General features: G+C 36.8%; 1 protein-coding gene across 1 annotated transcript; it reads right to left on the bottom strand.

The window, feature by feature from the left end:
- Nucleotides 1–1463: 1463 nt before the first annotated feature.
- On the bottom strand, nt 1464–7846 carry LOC132481438 (X antigen family member 5-like; the record flags this gene model as incomplete). The annotated part of the gene is made up of 4 exons (XM_060086298.1): nt 1464–1542; nt 4385–4510; nt 7189–7291; nt 7838–7846. Coding segments are annotated over 4 exons (261 nt in total), but the record flags the coding sequence as incomplete, so codon positions are not given.
- Nucleotides 7847–9215: the final 1369 nt, after the last annotated feature.

The raw sequence follows: 9215 nt of genomic DNA on the forward strand, positions 1-9215 counted from the left end.
GAAGTCATCATATACACCATCAGTTCTGTACTCAACACTTCAGGAGCTTTTACTCTGAGAAAAGAGCAAGGGTTTTGAACTTCAGACTCGAACCCCCAATCTGCTTTTTACTGGAGTCAGAGATTCTCAATTTTGTGAACTCTGACTTTCTTTGTGAGGATCTGATGAGGTCATACCTGTACAGAATCTAGCACACAAAAATGGCTAACAGTACATACTCTATAAATGTGAGTTTTTATAGTAAATCCTATTATTATTAGATAAAAGAACTCAATAGATGAAGCTATGGTCATAATTGTAAACAGCTCCAGCGTTGGTCAGCCATTCGTGACGATACAGGACAGATCAAAATCATCTAGGCAAGTTAACAGAGCCGTGACTTTTAACTTTCTGTGTACAGGAGATTGGTATCAGCATAGAAACAGGAGCAGGTAGCTTTCAGAGTGACAGCACCATTAGAGGTATCTTGCAGGGAAGATGGGCACCTCACAAAGTTTGAAGGGATGGCAACCTAGAGCTGCCCCTTCTGTCTCTACCTTTTAAATAAAGTCCAATCTTCAAAGAGAAAGGCAATTCAGAAACAGCTGATCACAGGAAAGCCCGGCCCTACATTACTCACAGCCTTGAAGCTCTAGAGAATAGAGGAAGAGGTTTTACATCCCAGCTCATTGTATGAAGCTAGCATAACCTTGATACCAAAGTCGAAGAAAGAGAGTACATGAAACAATAGTATAGGCTAGTGTCACTCATGAGGACACATAATCCTAAACAAATTATTAGGACATAGATTACTCATGACCAAACTGTGTTTATTTTAGGAATATAAAATTGGCTTAAACATAGAAACTTATCCATTTAATTCAACCCATTAACATATTAATAGAGGGGAAAATCTTATGATCATCTCAATAAATGCACTTTAAGTGTTTGGTGAAATTCAACACGTAATCAAGATGAATACTCTAAGAAAACTAAGAATAGAAAGACTTTGACAAAGTATATCTACCAAAAGAAAAGCACAGGAAACACCATGGTGAAATATTGAAAATTTTCCATTTCTCATCAGGGAAAAACAAGGATGTCCACTATCACCAGTTCTGTTCAACATCATTTTCCTGGGTAGGTCTATCTACTTTAAAATGAGAAAAGGAAATAAAAGCTATAATGTTTAAAATGGCAGGAACAAAACTTATTATTATTCAAAGATGATATGATTATGTATGTTGAACACTGAAAAGGATCTAAAGATAAACTTTAGGACTTAATAAGCATATTTTAGCAAGGTTGCTGGGTAGAAAAAACAATACACAAAACTTAGGTCTCTATATACCAGATCAAACAAAATATAAAATTTCCAAAAAAAAAGGTACAATTTTCAATAGCATCAAATACCTAGGAATAAATTTAACAAAAGACATGCAAGACTTCTTTGGACAAAACTTCAAAACTTTACTGAGAGAATTTTAACAGTCACATTTGCAACACAAGAACAGCCTGCATGGTTACAGTTTGTCTTCATTTAAACCTGTGGTTGCCCTTCACCTGTAAGATAACGTTTGGGAATATTAGTTAGAACTTTATTCAGATGACGCTAAAGGGATACAAAGGACACTACAGTCTTAGTTTTATAAAATGGACTAAAACCAGAACCCTAAGGGTGACCCTTGGCTTATATACAGTTAAACCTCTGTAGAGACTTTGAAGGTAGACTTTCAGGCACTTTAACAATATTTGCTAAACACATCACTCTTTCTAGTGGTACAGAGAAACAGACTGTTCAAGTTCAGAAGTGATTAAACCCAATGCTTCCATTCAGAGGTAGTTTTAAGTAGAAAGCAACATTTTTTTTACTTTTAGTAAAAATCCAACCAAACAACAAATAAAAAACCTAAGAAACAAAAGAAACTTTTTAAAAGTTCATTTAAATGTTTTGACTTGAAAAAAATATTCTTAATATAGGGTATCTAAAACAGTCATGTCACACTTAGAATTGCTTAAATGGAAAACAGAAAGGCTAGTATTGCATTTGTTTTGGCTCTACTGTGGAAAAGTACAAAACTTTCTATGAGCCAGTTTAGCCCTTACATAGTAGTAGGTTAACCATTTGTCCCTGTTTTCATCCATACTCCTGCTATAATTATGAGTAGTGACTCTCTACACACCTAAAAGCATTCCAGTTTGTATAATAAATTATATGGTTACACTAGTTTTAAGTCACTACCATCAAAAGTAACACATATATATGGAATTTAAGAAAAAAATGTCATGAAGAACCTAGGGGTAAAACAGGAATAAAGACACAGACCTACTTGAGAATGGACTTGAGGATATGGGGAGGGGGAAGGGTAAGCTGTGACAAAGCGAAAGAGAGGCATGGACATATATACAGTACCAAACGTAAGGTAGATAGATAGTGGGAAGCAGCCCTATAGCACAGGGAGATCAGCTCGGTGCTTTGTGACCGCCTGGAGGGGTGGGATGGGGAGGGTGGGAGGGAGGGAGACGCAGGAGGGAAGGGATGTGGGAACAGATGTATATGTATGACTGATTCACTTTGTTATAAAGCAGAAACTAATAAAACACACACACACACACACAAAAATAAATAAATAAAAATAAAAAAATAAAAAAACTTAAAAAAAAAAAGTAACATCACATTGTGAAGGAAAATAGTACCATGTCTCACAGTCCGGAAGAAAAAAAAGGACAGAAGTGGGGTGGAGAGAAAGGAGCCAAATATCTAGATAGACAGATAGATAATATAGTCAATATCTGTGTCTTTTTCATAATCCTTATTGTGTACACTTAGCCTTTTGTCTGTTTTCTGCAAGATTATTTAAACTAGTGGATCTTCTATTCACAAATATTTTCTAAAAGAGCAATCTCATTGATTTATTAGTTGTATTATTTTTCCTTTTCCTAATGATTCATACCTGTCTTTTATTAAGAATCTCCTTCCTTTTCCCCTTAGATTTATTTTGTTGCCTTGTTATTATTTTTCTATATTGGATGCTCAGGTAATTTTATTATCTTTTTTTAATAGCATATGTATTTAAGGCTATGATCTTCCTATGAGTACACTTCAGCCATGTTCAATAGGTTCCTGAAAGTAGCCTGAAAACTATCTTTTAACATAAAGAGTCTGGAATGGACCAGGAATGTAAAGTGAAAATATTTAGAAGACTAATGCAGGGTAATTTCTTCTCTAAACATCAAGTGCTTCCTTTAAATTCAGAAGCTGTGTGATTAATGGTCAGTAATTTGGAAAACACACACGTAAAACACACTTAAATTGATTACTCAGGAAGTGCTTCACTTATGGTCTTTGAAATTCAATCTTAACAATTTGATGCCGCAAGGTGCAAAATTTTCACACATTTGACATGGTTAGAGGTGATTATATCATACTATCCACACTTTATTAGGAACAGTAGCTCATTAAGACTGACAGTGGGGACAGGGAGCGTGCTCAGCACAGGTATCTTACTAACAGTCACCTTGACCATCACTGACTACATGCACTCTCTACTTGATCAGCCACAGAGACCAGAAACTAGACTGTCTCTTGATATTTTATTATTCAGTCATCTGAGGCTTCATTCGGGGAAGGATTTAAAATACAATTGTTCACATTTTTGTCAATTATACATCAATAAAACTGGAAGAAAAAATAAAATGCAATTGTTCTTTAAGAGCCAGATAATTCAGAATTCAACAGAATCTGAGGACAGGCATTCAGAACTCCAACAGAAAAACAAATATCAAGCAAAGTGTTAGTTCATTTTCTTAGTGATGAAACCTCAATTCAAATGTAATTTGACTCAGGTCAGGATTTGACGATTTATGATAAACAAAATCACAAAAAGCAGCTTATCTTTGTATTCTATGCAACAGAACCAGAGTAAGTAAAAATGAGGATTGAAAATAATTTTTAAATATATGATTTGAAGTCACTATTTTTATAAGAGCAAAGATGGGCTTAGAAATTAAGGGATTTGCCCGGAGTCACACAAATTATGTTGGAGCTGGTACTAGAACCTACTTCAGTGCTTCAGCATATTTCATACAAACTGATGTGTGTTACAAATGCATTACACATTTGTTAAATGCAGATCTCTATAAAAGCATCTGAAAATTATTAACTGTTGGTTAAAGGGCTTATACTTAAAAGTAAGAAAATGCTTTCACTTTATAATTCAATATGGCTTTGACCAAATTTATTTCTAATTTATACCTGATAGTTAAGGTCTGAACTACATTTCAAATCAGCTTTATATGTGAACTCTGCTATTAAAGCAACAGTAATGTTATCTTTATATTATTAAAGACATAATGTTGTGGAAAACTGACACCATATAATTTGCATGCGTAATAGATAACATACCTGCTTCTGGCTCTTTAATGGGCTCTGGATTTGGCAGTCTCTTCCCCTTAACATCAGAACCATCTCCACACCCACACCCAGTCTTTGGCTGAGCCAGTTCCTGTTGATTAGCTTCCACGGCAGGACCTTGCAAATAAAAAGTTTATCAATTTAAGAAGTAAAACTTGAGATATAAATAAGGGAATGATAATATTCACTCCTTCAGTGCTATGAAGTAAAAGCCTTAGCTAGTGTGGTAATAAATGTGATGCATGAGAATCCCAAGAGCATTATTTCAGGAGTCTGTTACCAGAAACTAGGAAAACAGGGTTTTATTACCCTCTTCCTTTCCCAAGACTGCCCTCAGACAAATTAGGTGCTCCCTTTGTACTTATCCATATTGTACTTGTGACTGTACTTATCAGTGATTCGTTTGGGTCTCTCCGACTAGATTGTGAGCTCAAGGTTGTAACCATGTCTCTTATTAGTACTTAGCATATTACATGGCATGAGCAGACAACAATAAATGTTGAGTGGGGAAAAAAGTCTTAAAAAATACCTCAAACTGATTAACATTTTGCAAACCAACTGGTATGTCCTCTTCAAAAATGTCAAGTGTCATGAATGCCAGAAAACTAAACAGACATGACAACTAAATGCAATGCATGCCCCTGGACTGAACTCTGGATCAAAAAAATTTCTATAAAGGAAATTATCAGGACAACTGGGGAAATCTGAATATACACTGTGTATTTAATGATTGCATATTCTCATTGTCAAATTTCCTGATTTTCATAATTGTACAGTGATTAGCCAAGAGAATTACTTTTTCTTTGTTCTCAGGCTATATATACACTAATGTACTTAGGGTAAAGGGTCATAATAGTTGAACCTTTATCTAAATAAATGACTAAGTAGTAATAATAGCAAACATATCAGTAAGTGTGTAGTGTGTGTGTGTATATATATAGGGGGGAAGGGAAGAGGATATTAAACCAATGTGGTAAAACTATTAACAATCGGTGAATCTAGGTGAAAAGTATATGAGTTAATTGTACTATTCTTGCAAATTTTCTGTAAATTTTATGTTTTTAGAAATATAAAGTAAAAATTAAAGAGAATACATGACAACTACATTGTACTTCAGGAAGACAAAAGTTATGTTATTTGTAATTGTAGTTTAAAAACACGTAACAGCGAATTCCCTGGCGGTCCAGTAGTTAGGACTCTGTGCTTACACTGCCGAGAGCCCGGGATCAATCCCTGGTCAGAGAACTAAGATCCCACAAGCCGCAAGGCCACAAAAAAAAAAAAATTTTTTTTTAAACACGTAACATAAAACTTACCATCTTAACCGTTTTTAAGTGTACAGTTCAGTAAGGGGTTATTTTTGCATCATTAACAGAAACGAGGAATGGACTTTACATATTTGTTTTCCTGTATTCTGAAACCTTTATTTTAAATGGTCTAAGAATAAACCATAATAAACACATAATTTCTGTATTTTGCTATAGTGTAGTAAAAGCAGTGAGCATCAGCTATTAAAAAAGCCTGAAGTCTATACCATGTATAGGATTACAATTAAAATGTAACCTTCTGAAGAGTTAGCTCAGTGGATTTGCAGGCCCAAGAAATATCTTATACTTGTGACACCCAAACTCTACTGGAGTAGCCACAAACTTATTTCGTGAAAATAAACAAAACATATTTAACTCCAAAGATCCTATATGTAACTTTCCATAAAACAAGCCCATGTACAACAAAGTAAAATTATTTTACATTTAAATCAAAAACATAACCAAAATAGGGCTTCCCTGGTGGCGCAGTGGTTGGGCGTCCGCCTGCCGATGCACGGGATGTGGGTTCGTGCCCTGGTCCGCAATGAACCCACGTGCCGTGGAGCAGCTGGGCCCCTGAGCCACAGCCGCTGAGGCTCTGCGACCAGAACCTGTGCTCCAGAGCGGGAGAGGCCACGGTTGTGAGAGGCCCGCGTACCGCAAAAAAAAAATAAAATAAAATAACCAAAATAACAGTAAAATTTATGAAGAACAGTCAAATATACAATGAGAATAAAGGAAATGGGGTAGAAATAAATGAAAGGGCATTGTTGCCAGTCATATTCTACAAACCTTTAATAGTGGCCTGAGTTATGTAAATGTTTTGCTTCAAAATACTATATATATCCAGGAGAAATAATGTCTGTCTCATGTTAATATTAGAATAATTAACCTTTTGATTTTCCTAACCATAGAAGTATGTGACCACCTTTTAAAAACCACTTTAAAAAAAATCATACTAAACCAGCTACCTGTATGCCAGTATCCTGAACTATCCAGCTTTTATCAAACGTACCATGTAAAAATATGAATTACAGAAACAATGGCCATCATACAAGACTCATTTCTGGAGCCTCTATCCTACTACATTGAACTGGGGCAATAATGAGCTACATTACAATACAGACATTTGAGTTTTGAGCAAAATCATTCACCTTTTTTACAGCAACGTTCATGGTAGGAAGACACAAACTCTGGAGTGAAATACAGAATTTGTATTCAAAAGCCAAGTGCTCTCTGATAGACCCAATCCTTTAGCCTCCATTTTCTCATTCATAAATTGGGGAAAATTTATTATAGTGAGAGATTGCCCTAAACTGCAAATTATACTCTCTTCACTTCTCCAGCCAATTTTCAGGCCATGTTTCAGATCCCTTTCTATTGTTTTCTTTCCTTCTCTTACTGGTATATCACATAATGCATGACACATCACATACACACACACACATACACACACCCAACAGGCATTCCTCTTCCCTTTCCCTTCACCTTTAACTGAATATGCTCCTTCATCCATTTTCTCTTCACCAGGTGTTATGTCCTGACTTTCAGTTAGTGGCTTCTCTTGTTTGGGTTGCTTATCACCGGGCTGCTGGAACTATGGGTGTGTGTGTGCAAATGAAAAGTTTTGTTACTAATACACGTCAACAATATAAATATACAAAATACAAAGATACATTTCATCATAAATAAATCTAAAGACATTTTTCCAATACTATTCAGTACACTTTTTTTTTTTTGGAGCAGAGAAAGTTGTATTGCAAGTCCATGCAAGGAGACGAGGTGGCTCATGCCCTAAAAAGCCTCGAGCTCCCAGCATACTTATCCTTAGTAAAGTTACTCTTCCCACAGAGAGGCTACTCCAGGAAAACAGTTACCCACAAGGACTTTGGAAGCTATTTTCATCTATGTCGGGATGGCTGTGTGCAATCTGTTAATAAGCATGAGAAGGGAGTCATCAGTCAAATTCCCCAGGAACGTAACAGCATTCATCCAGGCAACACCAGAATATAGTCCTCCTGGATCAATGTTCCTTATCACATGGAAGACCTTTATCACTGTATCTATATTGGTTCAACAACATTTTCACAAAAACTAATTTCTACTAATAAAAATCATCAAATGTTAAAACACTTACAACCACAGGCCCAACTGCACTGGGATAGCCTTGACCATCACCTCTTTCTTGAGGTCTGTATGTTGACTTTCTTCTCCAACCCATATTTCCCGCTGAAAACAGAACATTGTCATTTGGAAAATGCACTTAAGAGGATAATTATATTTCAACACTTCCGTGGCCAAATGGTGATGTATACTATTTTTGTAATATTGAACACATTTTCAAAATAAGTCTCAAGGTAGTTTAATTGTGTGTGCTTTCCAATCACACCAAATCTGGCAACTTGCAAAAGCAACTGTTTATGTCATGGCCACGCTGACAGAAAAATCACCTTAAAACACATGGTAGGGACTTCCCTGGTGGCACAGTGGTTGGGAGTCCGCCTGCCAATGCAGAGGACACGGGTTCGAGCCCTGGTACGGGAAGATCCCACATGCCGCAGAGCAACTAAGCCCACGCGCCACAACTCCTGAGCCTGCGCTCTAGGGCCAGCGAGCCACAACTACCGAAGCCCGCGTGCCTAGAGGCCGTGCTCCGCAACAAGAGAAGCCACTGTGATGAGAAGCCCGTGCACCGCAACGAAGAGTAGCCCCAGCTCGCCGCAACTATAGAAAGCTTGGCGGTGCAATGAAGACACAACGCAGCCAAAAATTAAATAAATAAATGGTAAAAAAAAAAAAAAACACAAGGTAGGGCTTCCCTAGTGGCGCAGTGGTTGAGGGTCCGCCTGCCGATGCAGGGGGATACGGGTTTGTGCCCTGGTCCGGAAGAATCGCACGGGCCAAGGAGCAGCTGGGCCCATGAGCCATGGCCGCTGAGGCTGTGCATCCAGAGCCTGTGCTCCGCAGCGGCATAGGCCACAGTGGTGAGAGGCCCGCGTACCACAAAATAAAAATTAAATGAAATAACCAAAATAACAGTAATATTTATGAAGAACAGTCAAATATACAATGAGAATAAAGGAAATGGGGTAGAAAGAAATGAAAGGGCATTATTGCCAGTCATTTTCTACAAACCTTTAATAGTGGCCTGAGTTATGTAAATGTTTTGCTTCAAAATAGTATATATATCCAGGAGAAATAATGTCTGTCTCATGTTAATCTTAGAATAATTAACCATTTGATTTTCCTAAGCATACAAGGATTTACCCACATTTAAAAACCACTTTAAAAATATCATACTAAACCAGCTACCTGTATGCCAGTATCCTGAACTATCCAGCTTTTATCAAACGTACCATGTAAAAATATGAATTACAGAAACAATGGCCATCATATATGGCTCATTTCTGGAGCCTCTATCCTACTACATTGAACTGGGGCAATAATGAGCTACATTACAATACAGACATTTGAGTTTTGAGCAAAATCATTCACCTTTTTTGCAGCAACATTCA

The sequence above is a fragment of the Mesoplodon densirostris genome, chromosome X (genome assembly GCF_025265405.1).
Source record: "Mesoplodon densirostris isolate mMesDen1 chromosome X, mMesDen1 primary haplotype, whole genome shotgun sequence".
Taxonomy (NCBI): Eukaryota; Metazoa; Chordata; class Mammalia; order Artiodactyla; family Ziphiidae; genus Mesoplodon; species Mesoplodon densirostris.